Source organism: Pyrus communis, chromosome 3, assembly GCF_041283825.1.
Source record: "Pyrus communis isolate YQ-2024b chromosome 3, ASM4128382v1, whole genome shotgun sequence".
Lineage (NCBI taxonomy): Eukaryota > Viridiplantae > Streptophyta > Magnoliopsida > Rosales > Rosaceae > Pyrus > Pyrus communis.
The window spans coordinates 28,715,004-28,733,060 of record NC_142567.1 but is presented as its reverse complement, the minus strand read 5'-3'; the positions used below and the strand labels follow the sequence as shown (position 1 = coordinate 28,733,060).

Sequence of the window (18,057 nt, the reverse complement as noted above, 5' to 3'; positions counted from 1 at the left end):
AATCTATTTCTTCTCCAATTCTCTTATTCCCCTTCTCTCTCTGTGCGATCCCATCAAAACCCTAATTTTGATCGCTAAAAAGCTCAAATTCCCTCTGATTACTCTCTAAAATTCGAAGCTCGACGATCCGATCATCGTCAAACCGCCCATACAAAACCTTGCTCACTCCAAGTTTAGTTGCCGCAGAATTTTAATTTCCCCAATTCAGCCTCTGCTCTTCGATCAATTCTTGGTTTTCAGGGATTGATCGGGTTCCATTTCAAAGAGTTTCTCAATTGTGCAATGCTTTCAGTTCCAATATGAAGTTAAAAAGAAGGAGGGCGGTTGAAGTGGTCAGTATATTTCACCTATGGAATCGATTTGATTGTTTTATGCATATATGCGCATGATTTGTATGTGTACAAGAATAAAGTACTGGGTTTTCGCTATATTTTGATTTCGAGAAGTTGATGGTTTTGGGTTATGTTCTTTTTCCCCTTTTCTTTTGATTTATTTCTCTTGGTTGTTTAAATTATGATGTTTTCTCAATTCTCAGTGAGTGGCGCTTTTGTTGCAATTGCTTATTTGGTTGGTATTGGGTGTCTATCAATTTTTTGTTTTCGTTGGCTGTTTAACTAGGGATTGATACAAGATAAGAAAGTTTGAATTTTTTGCTCTTCTTATTGAATTGTATACACAATTCGGAGTACGAGAATGTAGAAATATTCAGCCTATTAAGTGAGATTTCTATTCTTGCATGACAATTGCAATCAATACTGGGAAGATTTTAGAGATGATTATTCATGACCAATCCAGTTGACTATATTAGTTTGATTATTGTTTTAGTGATCTTCTGCATCGAATATCCATCTGAATTTTATTTGTTTTTGTTGAAGTTGCTAATATTGAATTGTTGGGGGGGGGGGGGGTGGTGTTTGGTCGGTCCGTCAGTCTCTCTCAGTGTGTTAACGTTCATGGAGCACATGTCATACATACATGACAGATTGTTATTGCGAAAAAGAAGTTTTAATCTTTTTATACGAAGGCAATATCTAAATGGAATAAGATTGATTGGTTTTGACATTTATGCTTTAATGGTGTGTAGAAAATATGTGGAAACTGGATAATTGTTACCGCAAGGTGAAGTTAGGAGCTAATCATTTTCTTTAAGATTTTCGCTATGCATTAAATTAAAATATGTGTGAAGTTAGGAGTTCGTTGTTTTCTGTGAGACTTTTGCTATGCATTGAAATATGTGAGACTTAGATTCATGAATTGTTTTGAAGTTATAAATCTAGTACATTCACATCACACAATAAAATTTTGCTCTAACAGATACTGCATTTAGCTAAAAGTGTGAGATGAAATTGTGAGTGCGTGAATGATCTTAATTCCTTGTAAGCATCTCTTTGAAGATGGCGCTCTTAACATTTTCAGTAAATAAACTATATTCAGTGAACTTAACCATATTATGTTGAGGTTCATTAAGGTCAATCCAAGCCACTTTTATCCATTCTTTAAAGGTACCACACAAGTGTGGCACTATTAACAACAAACCTTTTCCAGTGCCCTAGTTTTTTTTACATTAGTTTCAGTGTTGCTTATTTCCTGCAAGTAGTACGGAGATTTATAACAAAGTCATGGGGGGTAATGTGGGTTAAAACAAATTTCTCTAGGATGTGATCTTGTTTGCACTACGTTATATGTGCCCTTCTCATTATTTGCACTACGATGTATGTGCCCTTCTCATTGTTTGCACGCATTGTACATCCCTTCCTCATTGCACCTGAAGACCTTATTGTTTACAAATGATTCATCTCTTTCTGGTGTATTTGTTATGTCTCTGCTATAGTTGGGTACTAATTTTATATAAAAGCAATTTGGCGAGTCTGTAAAGTGCTAACAATTATTTGTACTTTTTGTTTGGTCTTGTTTTGTTTCAGCCTCCAAAAATTAGATCCTTCATCAATAGTGTTACTGCTGTTCCCTTTGAGATTATAGAGGAACCTCTGAAAGGTTTCATCTGGGAGTTTGATAAGGTGATTTTATAAACTTTAACTGTTGCATTGATACAGTTATTTACATGCAATATGATTTATATGCTTTTATTTCTGGTGCAGGGAGATTTCCATCATTGGGTTGATCTTTTCAACCATTTTGATTCATTTTTTGAGAAGCACGTAAAATCCAGGAAGGATTTGCAGCTTGATGATAATTTTCTAGAAAGTGATCCTCCTTTTCCGAGAGAAGCTGTTCTTCAAGTTCTCCGTGTAATAAGGATAATTTTGGAGAACTGCACAAATAAGCATTTCTACAGTTCTTATGAGGTAAAATTTCCATCATTCACCTCTCCGTCATTGGTGCGTAATTATTCCACCTAGATATATAATTATACCATTATTGCTTTTTGGGGTATTGTATATGAGATGAAGGCTTATTTTAGCTGGGTTGTGAATTTGTGATGATTAACAACTCTGATTATTGTGCATTTCATTGTGTTATTCTTTATTATATGCATGAGTCAATTTCATTTGTTTTCAATTCCTCCTTCTCGCATTCATTAATTTTATTTCTTTGTTTCATATGTTATTGCAGCAGCATCTTTCATCTCTGCTTGCTTGCACTGATGCGGATGTGGTTGAGGGTTGCCTGCAGACTTTGGCTGCTTTTGTAAAGAAAACAGTCGGAAAGTATTCCATTAGAGATGCTGCACTAAATTCAAAGTTATTCGCTCTTGCACAAGGTTGGGGGGGAAAAGAAGAGGGTCTTGGATTAATTGCTTGTGCAGTACAGAGTGGTTGTGACCCTGTTGCCTATGAGTTAGGTTCCACCCTTCATTTTGAGTTCTATGCATCCAATGATTCAACAGGTGACATCCCTGCTAACCAAGGATTACAAATCATTCACTTACCTAACATCAATACTCATCCAGAAACAGATCTTGAGCTTTTGCGTAAGTTAATTGCTGAGTACAAAGTACCCTCAAGCTTAAGATTTTCTTTATTGACAAGATTGCGGTTTGCAAGGGCTTTTGGTTCTGTAGCTACTCGGCAGCAGTATGCATGCATCCGCTTATATGCCTTCATCGTTCTTGTTCAAGCAAATAGTGATGCAGATGATCTTGTTTCTTTCTTCAACACTGAACCTGAGTTTATCAATGAATTAGTGTCATTGTTGAGCTTTGAGGATGTGGTTCCTGAGAAAATTCGAATTCTGTGTCTTCTTTCACTGGTTGCTCTTTGTCAAGATCGATCCCGGCAGCCTACTGTTTTGACTGCTGTCACATCTGGTGGTCATCGTGGAATCCTATCCAGTCTCATGCAGAAGGCCATTGATTTTGTCACCAAAGATACATCAAAGTGGTCTGTTGTTTTTGCTGAGGCTCTATTATCTCTTGTCACAGTTTTGGTGTCATCATCATCAGGTTGTTCAGCCATGCGTGAAGCTGGTTTTATCCCCACCCTTCTGCCTTTGCTTAAAGATACAAACCCACAACACCTTCATTTGGTCAGCACATCTGTGCACATTTTAGAAGCTTTTATGGATTACAGTAATCCTGCTGCTGCATTGTTTCGGGATTTGGGTGGTTTAGACGATACAATCTCTCGCCTACAGGTGGAAGTGTCTCATGTAGAAAATGGCTCAAAGCATCAAGATGATGATTCTGATATCATTGGGAGTAGTGCACAAGTAGTTGCAGGAACTTCCACAGAGTTAGACAACATGCAGCCTTTGTATTCAGAACCACTGGTTTCATATCACAGACGACTGCTTATGAAAGCTTTATTGCGTGCTATATCCCTGGGGACTTATGCCCCTGGAAATACTGCCCGTGTTTATGGCTCAGAGGAGAGTCTATTGCCGCAATGCTTATGCATTATATTTAAAAGGGCAAAGGATTTTGGTGGCGGGGTATTCTCACTGGCGGCAACTGTCATGAGTGATTTAATACACAAAGATCCTACCTGTTTTCCAGTCTTAGATGCAGCAGGCCTTCCTTCTGCCTTCTTGGATGCTATAATGGATGGTGTTCTTTGCTCTGCGGAAGCCATTACATGCATACCACAATGTCTGGATGCCCTATGTTTAAATACTACTGGTCTTCAGGCCATGAAAGATCGCAATGCTTTGAGGTGTTTTGTGAAGATATTTACTTCGAGAACTTATCTGCGTGCCCTGACCAGTGACACACCAGGCTCGTTATCTAGTGGATTGGATGAATTAATGCGCCATGCTTCCTCATTGCGTGGGCCTGGAGTGGATATGCTGATTGAGATCTTAAATGCCATTTCAAAAATTGGACATGGGGTTGATGCTCCTTACATGTCAATTGATCCTTTGGGCTCTTCTACTCCTGTTCCCATGGAAACAGATGGAGAAGAGAGGAATTTGGTCCTGTCTGATAACGGGGAATCATCCAAAATGGAGAGTTCAGAGCAGATTGTGGAACCACCTTCTGATTCGTCAGTGGGGAATGTTGAATTATTTCTTCCTGATTGTGTGAGCAATGCTGCACGTCTTCTTGAAACAATACTTCAGAATGTTGACACATGTCGTATATTTGTGGAGAAGAAGGGGGTTGAAGCTGTCCTGCAGTTATTTACCTTGCCCTTGATGCCTCTTTCTGTTTCAGTTGGCCAGAGTATTTCTGTTGCATTTAAGAACTTCTCACCACAACATTCTGCTTCTTTGGCTCGGGCAGTTTGTTCATTCTTGAGAGAGCATATGAAATCAACAAATGAACTCTTAGTTTCAGTTGGAGGGACTCAACTTGCTTTGGTGGAATCTGCGAAGCAAACTCAAGTTTTGAGACATCTTTCCAGTCTTGAAGCTATTCTATCTCTGTCTAATGTTCTGATGAAAGGGACCACTACTGTTGTGTCTGAACTGGGTGCAGCAGATGCAGATGTATTGAAAGATCTCGGGAGCACATATAGGGAAATAATTTGGCAAATCTCTCTGTGCAATGATGTCAAGTTAGATGAGAAGATCAATGCTGAACAAGAACCAGAGAGTGCTGAGGCAGGTCTGACTAATGTGTCTGGAAGGGAGAGTGATGATGATGCTAATATACCAATGGTGAGATATATGAACCCAGTTTCTATCAGGAATCAGCCCTTGTGGGGTGGAGAACGCGAGTTTCTTTCAGTTGTTCGCTCTGGTGAAGGTTTGCACCGTCGTAGTCGTCATGGGTTTACACGCATAAGGGGTGGAAGGACAAGCCGGCATTTGGAGGCTTTAAATGTTGATTCTGAATCTTCATCAACAATATCGGAGACATCTACTTCCCAGGATTTGAAAAAGAAAAGTCCTGATGTTCTTGTGATAGAAATCCTCAACAAGCTGGCTTCAACACTGCGTTCCTTCTTCACAGCTCTTGTCAAGGGATTCACATCACCAAATCGGCGTAGAGGTGACTCTGGGTCATTGAGTTTGGTTTCCAAGACTCTTGGAACTGCCCTAGCTAAAATATTTCTCGAGTCTCTTAGTTTCTCTGGGCATTCTACATCAGCTGGGCTTGATACTTCACTGTCAGTCAAGTGTCGATATCTTGGCAAAGTTGTCGATGATATGGTATCACTTACATTCGACAGCAGGCGGCGAACTTGTTATACTGCAACAGTAAATAATTTCTATGTGCATGGTACTTTTAAGGAGCTGCTTACAACATTTGAAGCTACTAGTCAGTTGTTGTGGACACTACCATACTCTGTGTCAGCATCAGGTATTGATCCTGAAAAGACAGGTGAAGGAAGTAAACTGTCCCACGGTTCATGGCTGCTTGATACTTTACAGAGCTATTGCCGTCTGCTCGAGTATTTTGTTAATTCTTCTTTACTCTTATCCACAACCTCTGCATCTCAGGCGCAGTTGCTTGTTCAGCCAGTTGCAGTTGGTTTGTCAATCGGGCTTTTCCCTGTGCCAAGGGACCCAGAAGTTTTTGTTCGTATGTTGCAATCTCAAGTTCTTGATGTGATACTTCCAGTCTGGAACCACCCTTTGTTTCCAAATTGTAGTCCAAGTTTCATTGCTTCTATTGTCTCGCTTGTCATGCATGTATATTCTGGTGTTGGAGATGTGAAGCAGAATCGCAGTGGCATTGCTGGAAATACAAACCAGCGATTGATACCCCCACCACTTGATGAAAATACTATTACCACCATTGTTGAGATGGGTTTTCCAAGAGCTAGAGCAGAGGAAGCTCTTAGGCGGGTGGAAACAAATAGCGTTGAAATGGCCATGGAGTGGCTCTTTAGTCATCCTGAGGATCCTGTGCAGGATGATGATGAACTGGCTCGGGCACTTGCTCTTTCACTAGGAAATTCATCAGATGCATCCAAAGCTGATAGTGTTGAAAAGTCTGTTGATGTGCTGGCAGAAGAGGGTTGTGTGAAAGCTCCTCCTGTTGATGATGTCCTTGCAGCGACGGTCAAATTGCTTCAAAGTAATGATACCATGGCATTCCCATTGACAGATTTGCTTGTGACGCTTAGCAACCGGAACAAAGGTGAAGACCGTCCAAGAGTTGTATCTTATCTTACTCAACAGCTAAAGAATTGTCCATTGGATTTTTCTAATGATACCAGTGCATTGAGTATGGTTTCACATGTTATTGCATTACTTCTTTCCGAGGATGGAAGCACAAGGGAAATCGCTGCAAGGTATGGTATTGTGTCTACTGCAACAGATATCTTGATGAACTTTAAGGGCAAAGATGAGTCAGGCAATGAGTTTCTTGTCCCAAAATGTATCAGTGCTCTTCTGCTTATTTTGGATAACATGTTGCAATCAAGGTCCAGAATTTCTGAAAAGGTTGAAGATACTCAAACGGGGCCTTTACCTGAATTATCTGGAGAGCTTGCGTCAATCCCTGCATCAGATACAGAGAAAAAACAGCCTATGGATGCCCATGAAAGAGATTCTGCCACGGCATTTGAGAAAATATTGGGGAAATCTACTGGTTATTTGACTATGGAAGAGAGTCATAAGGTGCTAGCAGTTGCTTGTGATTTGATAAAGCAGCATGTCCCAGCAATGATCATGCAGGCTGTTTTACAATTATGTGCTCGCTTGACAAAAACTCATGCTCTAGCATTAGAATTCCTTGAAAATGGAGGCCTGGCAGCTCTATTTGGCCTTCCAAGAAGTTGTTTTTTCCCTGGATATGATACTATTGCATCTGCTATCGTTCGCCATCTCCTTGAAGATCCACAAACACTGCAAACAGCAATGGAATTGGAGATTCGCCAAGCCCTGAGTGGAAACAGGCACGGTGGGCGCACTTCTGCACGAACATTCTTGACATCAATGGCACCTGTAATCTCCAGAGATCCAGTGGTTTTTATGAAAGCTGCTTCTGCAGTTTGCCAGTTGGAGACATCAGGAGGTAGGACCTTTGTTCTGTTATTGAAGGAAAAAGAGAAGGAAAAGGAAAAATCTAAAGCAGCAGGTGATGAGGCTGGATTATCTTCCAATGAGTGTGTGCGCATTTCTGAAAATAAGATACACGATGGATCTGGTAAATGCTCAAAAAGTCACAAGAAGATCCCTCCCAATCTCACTCAAGTGGTAGATCAGCTTCTTGAAATAGTCTTCAAATACCATTTCCCAAATAGCCAGGAAGACTCTGCGAATAACCCATCCGCAATGGAGGTAGATGAGCCCACTATGAAGGTGAAGGGTAAATCAAAGGTTGAAGAGATAAGGAAAGTGGAGTCTGAATCTGAAAGATCTGCAGGGTTGGCTAAAGTTACCTTTGTTCTCAAATTACTGAGTGATATTCTTCTTATGTATGTACATGCAGTTGGGGTTATACTTAAACGGGATTTAGAAATGACTCAATTGCGGGGATCTAATCAACCAGATGGTCTTGGACATGGTGGTATACTGCACCATGTAATTCATCGATTGCTTCCACTCACCATTGATAAATCTGCTGGACCCGATGAATGGAGAGACAAGTTGTCCGAAAAAGCTTCTTGGTTCCTGGTAGTTCTGTGTGGTCGTTCCAGTGAAGGGCGCAGACGAGTAATTATTGAACTTGTAAAGGCTTTATCCTTGGTTTCGAACTTGGATATTACTTCCACCTTATTACCTGATAAAAGGGTTTATGCGTTTGTTGATTTGGTGTATTCAATTCTGTCAAAAAATTCATCATCCAGCAACTTACCTGGTTCTGGATTTTCACCAGACATAGCAAAAAGCATGATAGATGGGGGAATGATTCAGTGTCTGACTGGTATCCTTCGGGTGATTGACTTAGACCATCCTGATGCTCCCAAAACTGTGAATTTGATACTCAAGGTGTTAGAAAGCCTAACAAGAGCTGCTAATGCTAGTGAGCAATACTTTAAATCTGATGAGACCAGCAAGAAAAAATCCACAGGGTTGAATGGAAGATCTGATGATCAGGTAACTGCCCCATCAGCTGATACAACTGTGGGGGATAATCAGAATGTAAGCAGTGAGCAGGGTGTGGGAGATATCGTACAGGTTGTTCAAGGGGATCAAGGAACTTCTCAAAGTGAAGCTAATCCTGATGGAAATCCAAACCAGTTGGTGGAACAAGATATGAGGATAGAAGTTGAAGGACCGCTAGCTTCTAATCCACCTATGGAGCTTGGGATGGATTTCATGCGTGAGGGGATGGATGAAGGTAATGTACTGCACAACACTGATCAAATTGAGATGACTTTTCGTGTTGAGAATAGGGCAGATGATGACATGGCTGATTTAGAAAATGACATGGGTGATGATGGCGAGGATGATGAGGATGATGACGAGGGAGAGGATGAGGATGAGGATATAGCAGAGGACGGTGGTGGCATGATGTCTCTCGCTGATACTGATGTGGAAGACCATGATGGTACCGGCTTGGGTGATGATTACAATGATGAAATGATTGATGAAGATGATGACGATTTTCATGAGAATCGTGTCATAGAAGTGAGATGGAGGGAAGCCCTTGATGGGCTTGACCATTTGCAGGTACTTGGACAACCGGGAGCTGCAAGTGGTCTCATTGATGTTGCTGCTGAACCTTTTGAAGGTGTTAATGTGGATGACTTGTTTGGTCTAAGAAGGCCGTTGGGTTTTGACCGCCGGCGTCAGACAAGTAGGTCTTCCTTTGAGCGATCTGTTACAGAAACAAATGGATTTCAACATCCTCTCCTTTTAAGACCATCCCAGTCTGGGGATTTGGTCTCAATGTGGTCAGCAGGTGGAAATTCATCCAGGGATTTAGAAGCCCTGTCATCAGGGAGCTTTGATGTAGCTCATTTCTACATGTTTGATGCTCCTGTTCTACCTTTTGATCATGTACCAGGCAATATTTTTGGTGACCGCTTGGGTGGTGCAGCACCCCCACCGTTGACTGATTATTCCGTAGGTATGGATTCATTGCAGTTATCGGGGCGAAGAGGGCCAGGTGATGGTCGATGGACCGATGATGGCCAGCCTCAAGCAGGTCCTCAAGCCGCTGCTATTGCACAAGCAGTGGAGGAACAGTTTATATCACAGTTACGCAGTCTTGCTCCAGCTGATATCCCTGCTGAACGACAGTCCCAGAACTCAGGAGTGCAGGAGAAACAGCCAGATCTCCCTCCTTTAAGTGATAGTCAAGTAGCAGTGGAGCGTGATGACAGCCATGAAAGAAATGAAGATCAGCATCAAGTTGGGGTTGATGAAACAACACATCAAGTTAACTCAATTTCTGACGCTGCTCCCTGTCAAGAACAAGTCAATCCAGAATCTGTAGTTGAAGGTGCAGGGGAGTTCTTACAGGTACCTGAACCAATGTCAATTATGCCACCTTCAACCAGCAGTACACCAAGCGATAGCATGGACATTGGTGATGGGAATGGTGCTGCTGGTGAGCAAGTAGGGTCAATGCCAGGTTCTGTCAACTCGTCTGCAGAAATAAGTGCTGGTTTACAATGTGAAGGGTTTTCTGCTGTGCCTCCTAATGCCCATGATGTTACAGTGGAGGCTGTGGGTTGTGATAGATCCTCAAGAACAGAGGGGCAGGTTGGTAATGTGCCTACTCCAGGTGATTCTCATACTTTTTTGGTGCCAACAAATATTGATGTTGATATGAATTACATTGGTGAAATAAATGAAATTGGCCATCCCGTGCCTGCTTTTGAAAATCGTACAGATGAACCATCAAGGGAAAACACAACTGTTGCTCAAGAAGCTAATCTGGCTGAACAAGATTTGAATAATGAGGCTAATGGTGCTAACGCAATTGATCCAACCTTCTTGGAAGCTCTACCTGAAGATTTGAGGGCCGAAGTTCTTGCTTCACAGCAAGTTCAGCCCGTTCAACCTCCATCTTATGTGTCACCTTCTGCAGATGACATTGATCCTGAGTTTTTAGCAGCCCTTCCTCCAGATATCCAAGCAGAAGTTTTGGATCAACAAAGAGCACAACGGGTTGCACAGCAGGCTGAGGGACAACCGGTTGACATGGACAACGCTTCAATAATTGCTACTTTTCCAGCTGATTTACGTGAAGAGGTTTTCATCTGGAACTGCATCTTTCATGACCTTGGTTGTAATGATTATTTGTCTTACATATGTAATTTTTCTCGGTCCAGGTGCTTCTAACTTCTTCAGAAGCAGTTCTGTCTGGATTGCCTTCTCCATTGCTCGCTGAAGCCCAAATGCTAAGAGACCAAGCAATGAGTCATTATCAGGCTCGCAGCCTTTTTGGGACGAGCCACAGGCTAAATAACCGGAGAAATGGATTGGGTTTTGACCGGCAGACGGTGATGGACAGAGGTGTTGGAGTCCCTATTGGCCGGAGGGCAGTTTCTGCTCTTGCAGACAGCTTAAGGGTTAAGGAAATTGAAGGAGAGCCGCTCCTGGATGCTGATGCATTGAAAGCCTTAATTAGGCTATTACGATTGGCGCAGGTAAATCCATATTCCAATTATGGGTAATTGGAATGCTTATAACTGGTTATGAAAGTTTTATGTTTATATATTAGTTGAAATATGAATTTTAGATTTTCTTTAAAAGAATTTATGTTTACTATTCAAGTGTGAAGCTTTTGTTGATGGGAATAATATTCTGTAAAGGACCTCACATGAAAAAATTTCGGTTTGTTGAAGAGTAGAAAAGTGAGTGGGATATATTTTCTCAATTTTTGCTTTGAAAGACTTCAAATATAACACATTATTTGAAAATCACATGTATACATGCATGTACTACATAGAGTCTCATACAATCATTCATTAAATGACTATCTTCTGCTAACATGAAGCTTTTTTTTTTTTTTTTTTGGGTGTGGTTAGCCCCTTGGTAAAGGACTCTTGCAGAGGCTCTTGTTGAACTTATGTACCCACAGTGTTACACGAGCAATCTTAGTTCGTCTTTTGCTCGATATGATCAAACCCAAGGCTGAGGGCTTAATCGGTGGATTAGCAGCTATTAATTCCCAAAGGCTTTACGGTTGCAATTCAAATGTTGTTTATGGTCGATCACAGTTGTTAGATGGTAAGTCATCTGACATGCCAACAGTTATCTGCAGTATATTTGTTTCTTCGATTTATGAACTAACAATTTGTTTGCTTTTTCTTCATTTTCAATAGGTCTTCCTCCCTTGGTGCTGCGTCGAATTCTTGAGATCTTGACTTATTTGGCCACAAATCATTCTGCTGTGGCAAATATGTTATTCTTCTTTGATTTCTCTGGTGTTCCTGAGTCATTAAGCCCCATGCATGTGGAAACCAAGAAGGACAAAGGCAAGGAGAAAATTGGAGAAGCAGGATCTTCAAAAACTTCTGGAAACACCCAGGATGCTGACATTCCCCTGATATTGTTCCTGAAGCTCCTGAACCGACCTCATTTTGTACACAGCACTGCTCATCTTGAGCAGGTACAACCTACTCTATGGTTAACCAGTTTAAAATGACCTCGAGCAGAGATTATTTTCTATTTGTATATTTAATTAAAAGTGTAAAGTCCCTTGTTAGTTGTTAGATATCCACATATCTTCAATGATGCATGAGACCTTATCTGAATTTTAAGATTGGAGTAATTCAATTGTTTGTAATGTCCGACTTGTCAACCATTCTGGACAAAACCTAGTACCTGCTCCATAACTTTTTCTCTTCTTAAAAATTTAGAAAATAACTAAGTATATGGTAGAGAACTGCGTACTGCATGCCATATCTCTTGTTGTACATGTGGAGTCATAATCTTGATTATTTTATTGCTAAATCATGTCCTACATCATGATCCGATTCCTTCTAAAAAAATTTATAGTTCAACACCATCTCATGTTTCTTTTTTTGGGTGCTACAGGTCATGGGCCTGCTTCAGGTTGTTGTGTATACTTCAGCTTCAACATTAGAGGGCCAGTCTCAATCTGAGGGGGCAGATAAGCCTGTTGGTGAAGCATCAGGAGATGGTCAAAAGGGTCCTCCTTTGGAATCAGAATCTGGTCAGGGAGATAAGCCTGTTAGTGGTGAATCATCAACTTCAGATCGAAAGAGGAGTACGGATACATATAATGTTTTCTTGAAGCTGCCAGAATCTGATCTGCAGAATCTTTGCAGCCTTATTGGTCGTGAGGGGTATTATTAGCTCTCTAATTCTTACAATTTTATTCTTTGAACGTTTGTGCAGTATTTTTGTAGATCAACCGTTGTGACTTTATACGAGTAGTTGCTCCCTTTTTATTTGCATGTCCTCTGCCAACGTATTAGACCCGCCACTCATTTGTTTGTCCTACAATATATGAACTATGTTTTTATGAGTGTCTAATCTGAGTCCATTTACTTGATTAGGCTTTCAGATAAACTTTATATGCTTGCTGGTGAGGTCTTGAAGAAGTTGGCCTCAGTTGCAGCGCCCCATCGAAAACTTTTTGTCTCAGCACTGTCAGAACTAGCTCATGGTTTGAGTGCCTCAGCTGTTGGGGAGCTTGTCACTCTCCGGAACACACATATGTTGGGTTTAAGTGCTGGATCAATGGCTGGGTCAGCAATCTTACGTGTATTACAAGCACTTTGCTCCCTCACTTCACCTAGGGCTAGTGAGAATTCAGGACTGGAGAATGATGCGGAGCAGGAGCATACCATCATGTGGAAGCTAAATGTTGCACTTGAGCCACTGTGGCAAGAATTAAGCAACTGTATAAGTGCGACTGAAACAGCTCTGGGTCAGAGTTCTTTCTGTCGAACCATGTCTATAGTAAATGTTGGAGACCATGCACAGGGTTCTTCATCTCCTCTCCCCCCTGGAACTCAGAGGCTCCTGCCTTTTATGGAGGCATTTTTTGTTTTATGTGAAAAGCTACAAGAGAACCACTCTACAATGCTGCAAGATCAGGCGAATATAACTGCAAGAGAAGTCAAAGAGTCCTCTGGAAACTCAGATCCTTCAACTACTAAGTGCCACAGTTATGGGGATTCTCAGAGAAAGCTTGATGGTGCTATTACATTTACAAAGTTCGCTGAGAAGCACCGCCGGCTTTTAAATGCTTTTATCAGACAGAATCCAGGTTTGTTGGAGAAATCCCTTACTATGATGCTGAAGGCACCAAGGCTAATTGATTTTGACAACAAGAGAGCGCATTTCCGGTCAAGAATTAGGCAACAGCATGAGCAACATCTCTCTGGTCCTCTGAGAATAAGTGTTCGGCGGGCTTATGTTTTGGAGGATTCTTATAATCAGTTGCGCATGCGGCCTACTCATGACATGAAGGGACGATTAAATGTCCAATTCCAGGGGGAAGAGGGTATTGATGCTGGAGGTCTGACACGAGAGTGGTATCAATTACTGTCGAGGGTCATATTTGACAAGGGGGCATTGCTTTTCACCACTGTAGGAAACAATGCAACTTTCCAGCCAAACCCTAATTCTGTCTACCAGACAGAACATCTGTCATATTTTAAATTTGTGGGCCGTGTGGTAATTCTTCTGGACTATTGACTTTTTGAAACCGGCTTTATAAATCTGTATTAAATTTCTCTTTAACATTTGCTGCTCTGATAATTCATTCAGGTTGCAAAGGCACTTTTTGATGGGCAACTTTTGGATGTTTATTTCACTCGATCCTTCTACAAGCATATACTTGGTGTAAAGGTGACTTACCATGATATAGAGGCTGTGGATCCTGATTACTACAAGAATTTAAAGTGGATGTTAGAGGTTAGTGTGCTTTTGATCACACACTGATTTTTAAGAGTTCCAAGGTTGGATTGGAATGGGTTTCGTTGTAGGTTCATATCTTGTTAACTGATCTAAGATGTAGTGGTATTCTAAACTTCTGTTTCTGCGTGGATTAAGACTCTCAGTTCCTTTATTGTGTACGTTTCTTTTAATTCTAATTTTTTTTCTCTCGTGTCCAGAATGACGTGAGTGACATTCCTGACCTGACGTTTAGCATGGATGCGGATGAAGAAAAGCATATCCTTTATGAGAAAAACCAGGTGTTTGAATGTCAACTTCTGATTTATATGTAACTTTTTATTTCTGTTTTTTCTTTTTGAAAGCTTATGGTTTTTCACGTAGTGTTATTATAGTCTTCCTTAGATGCTATCAGATTTTCATTCAGTGCTATAACATTAAATTGAGCTCATGGGTTTGACTAATGTTGTACTTGTTTGTTGTGTTGTCCCTTCTTTCTTCCTTCTTGAAAAGGTTACTGATTATGAGCTGAAACCTGGAGGAAGAAATATTCGGGTTACAGAAGAAACGAAGCACGAGTACGTTGACCTTGTAGCTGAACATATCTTGACAAATGCTATCCGTCCTCAAATTACTTCCTTCATGGATGGGTTTAAGGAATTGGTCCCGAGAGAGCTTATCTCTATTTTCAATGACAAGGAGCTTGAGCTACTCATCAGTGGTCTTCCAGAGATTGATTGTGAGTTGCATTTTAAATGAGCTTATAATTTAATAGATATGATATTTTGCTTCTGTTGTGGTATCTGAATGGTAACATTGTCGTTGCAGTGGCTGATTTGAAGGCCAACACCGAGTACACTGGCTACACATCAGCATCTGATGTTGTTAAATGGTTCTGGGACGTGGTTGAAAGTTTCGACAAGGAGGACATGGCGAGACTGCTGCAATTTGTGACTGGAACATCAAAGGTAACTGTTTGTACTACAAAAGAAATATGAAATAGTGTATATACTTCTCCATATCTGCTGGTTCACTACTAAAAGGGATATTATATGGGCTTTTGTACTTTCTGATAATGTACGACCCCCCTTTTCCCTTGGCCGATCCCCTTTTTCCAACAAACCAACCCCGCCCTTTATAATGTTCATAACATTTTTCACAAGTTCCGTTGAAAGGGTGACTTGCATTGTTTTTACCCTGTGCATTTAACCTTGATATCAGTTGTCTATAGACTCCATAGATCATTTTCATTTCCTGTGAACATGGTTTTTGACAATGCGCATATTGTCTCATTGAAATTTGCCATTGTATAATGATTGGAAATGGCTTGTGTAGCTGATGATTTAAATGTTTGCGATTTTCAGGTTCCATTGGAAGGTTTCAGGGCGTTGCAAGGTATATCTGGTGCTCAGAAATTTCAGATTCACAAGGCTTATGGAGCTCCTGACAGGCTGCCCTCCGCTCATACATGGTTAGTGTAAACATAATTTGCTTTGGTTCCGTCTTACCTTACAAAAAATGTTCATTTCTTTGTCCCCGTCACATTCTCGTCAAGCTCGATGTGTCTAATGTGTTCCTATGTCTTTTCCAGCTTTAACCAGCTAGACCTTCCCGAGTACACCACCAAAGAACAGCTTCATGAACGATTGTTACTTGCTATTCATGAAGCTAGTGAAGGATTTGGCTTTGGTTGACAGAAAAGAATCTCAGCAGATATTGTTTCCTCAGCGTTCCAGTCATCGGTGGTATAGTTAGCATGTACATGTCAGTTCGACATCCTTTTTCTTTCCTTGTTTCGAATCCCTTTGCTAATCTTTTCCAAAATCAACTCAATTTAATTTGTGATTTTCACTCTAATTCTCCCCCATTCTTCGCGCAGATGAAAGAACCGGTTCTGAATTTTAGCTTCCAGAATTACAGCAACTTTTGGAGAAATCGAATGATGGATTTTGTAAAGAATTCCGAAACCATTATCTTACCGGAGGCCGGTAAGCTCCTCGTTGACACAATGGATTGAAATTGTAGAAATTCTTTTGCGGATTCTTAACGTGTCGGATAATTGGGAGTCGGTACAGATGGATGTGGATGGAAAATCTGTTCTTTTTGGTGTTTATATTAGATCTCTATTTAGATTAGTCAGTTTTCTTCACTTTCTTTGACCTGAATGTTTGGTAATAAGCCTAGGAATATGTATATGTAATTCCAGATGGTTTCTTTTGGATTTTAATTTATTTGAAGGCGAGAAGGTGATTCCAATTTTGCGCTCAGTTTTATTTGTGCAAATGAACATGCCCTCTAGCCCGTCGTTTGCGGGAGAAATTTACTTGACGGTGGCAGTATCCCAAGCCAATCTGCATTTGACGTTTGCTATTGGCAATGCATGCGTGATTGGTTTAGGATACTGCAACAATGTCATCTCTTGCCTCAAAGTTGTTCTAATGATTAGTCGGGTTTGTAACCATTTTTCAACAATGCAATATGCAAATGGGACGATATCATGGCCTAACCGGTCTCACTCACTACACCATCCACTCTGTTTTAAGCCTTTTTGCCAACATTATCCGTAATTTTCGTTGATTTTTGTAGGAAATTCAAGTTATCTACTTAAAATGCTTGATTTTCCATTGATATTTGATTTGAAATAGAGAGTAAAGGAGGGTTGAGAGAAGAAGGATAACACAATGTCATCGTATCTTAATAATGGCTCGTTCAATAGTGCGTTTGGAGTGGAGAATAGTTGTTTCAAGTAACCAAAAATGTTTTAGGTAACGTTTGACAGAAAACTAGAAAGTGATTATGGATTATAAAATCGCTTTTTAGTACTTTTGGGAGAGTACTTCTAAATACTTTTTCATAAGAACTTGTATTTTTCATCAAGAAAATAACTCGTTCTCTCCTCTACTTCCACACCCCCTCTCTTTCTAGACTTAGAATTGAACAAATCAAATCATAAAAGAGATGATGAGAGATTTTTTCCAAAGTGGGGTTTTTTATACTCTCTGTCATCATACATTTTAACATTAATTTACGTGTCAATATTATAAAATATTGTAAAAAAAACATAAAGTGTCAAATAGTTCATGAAAAGTTTCACTTTAAGAGAGTCTTGTAACATTTCTCATTAGATGAAAACCAATGAAGAAAAAATAATTAGAAGAGCAAAAAGAATAATCGGGGAGTGCGAAAATTGCTATTTGAAAAATAATTTTGTCATATTTTAACAAAAGCCCAACTAGCTCATAAAAAAATCTCTTACAACTTTTAAAAATAACAATTTAATTAGATAAGAGCAAATTAGTAAAGTAATTTGAAATGAAAAAGAATTGTGAAAGGAATGACGTAGAGAAGTTGTTGCTTCTTCTTTTTGAGTGTTTTGAAATATTAATTACTGATTTCTTTTTGGTATAAAAAAAATATAAAAAAATTAATTATCACTCGTCTTAGCAGGTGGCGAGAGGTTAATAGATTATAATGAAGGGAAAAAAAATATAAAAACTTGCAGGTAAAGTAGTTTAAAATATAAACTTGCATGTCCTTACTCTTTTCATCTTTCTCTCTCCTCTATTTTTTACATTTCTTTTAAATCGGACGAGAATTCTGTAATTTCGAGTTTCGACATCGTTCGTACTCGGGATTTTCTACCCTGTGATGAATATCCCAAATGTATTGCTTGTACTTTTGAGTTTCAGACATCTATTGTACCAGGGATCTGCTGCTTTGTTCATCCTAAATGTATTGCTTCTACTTTTGAGTTTCGAATAGAGGTTGGCATGCCCCGATTAGATCGGTTATACACCAAAATCGTAATCGAACCAATTACAATAATATCGACTTGGTCCTTTTAGCAATTTATGTTTCAACAAATCAGTTTCAAGAGCGTCCAAAGTAAGTTGAAAATAATTGACTCAAAATTGACTGTGATGTATTGATTCGATCATA

The 18,057-nt window shown here is 40.0% G+C and overlaps 1 protein-coding gene across 3 annotated transcripts; it reads left to right on the top strand.

Moving 5' to 3' along the window:
* LOC137714988 (E3 ubiquitin-protein ligase UPL1) lies at positions 1-16,374 on the top strand. Of its 3 annotated transcripts, none has more exons than XM_068454182.2 (17): positions 1-332; positions 1,923-2,018; positions 2,100-2,306; positions 2,578-10,027; positions 10,136-10,497; positions 10,578-10,895; positions 11,277-11,478; positions 11,574-11,860; positions 12,289-12,560; positions 12,774-13,899; positions 13,993-14,139; positions 14,340-14,420; positions 14,632-14,857; positions 14,947-15,086; positions 15,483-15,589; positions 15,710-15,882; positions 15,998-16,374. In XM_068454182.2, exons 1-16 carry the CDS (start codon positions 300-302, stop codon positions 15,810-15,812), a joined length of 11,157 nt encoding a protein of 3,718 aa, XP_068310283.1. In that variant the 5' UTR covers positions 1-299; the 3' UTR covers positions 15,813-15,882; positions 15,998-16,374. The 3 variants fall into 3 exon arrangements, with proteins under 3 accessions (XP_068310283.1, XP_068310282.1, XP_088547856.1); XM_068454181.2 differs by having other exon boundaries at positions 2,575-10,027; XM_088691730.1 differs by having other exon boundaries at positions 2,575-10,497.
* The last annotated feature ends 1,683 nt before the right edge of the window (positions 16,375-18,057 follow it).

Bases quoted from the DNA above. Each gene is read 5' to 3' on its own strand.
- LOC137714988 (XM_088691730.1), top strand. From the start codon at position 300: ATGAAGTTAAAAAGAAGGAGGGCGGTTGAAGTG. The intron at 2,307-2,574 runs GTAAAATTTCCA...ATGTTATTGCAG, and splicing joins ATTTCTACAGTTCTTATGAG to CAGCATCTTTCATCTCTGCT. The intron at 10,498-10,577 runs GTTTTCATCTGG...TTCTCGGTCCAG, and splicing joins CAGCTGATTTACGTGAAGAG to GTGCTTCTAACTTCTTCAGA.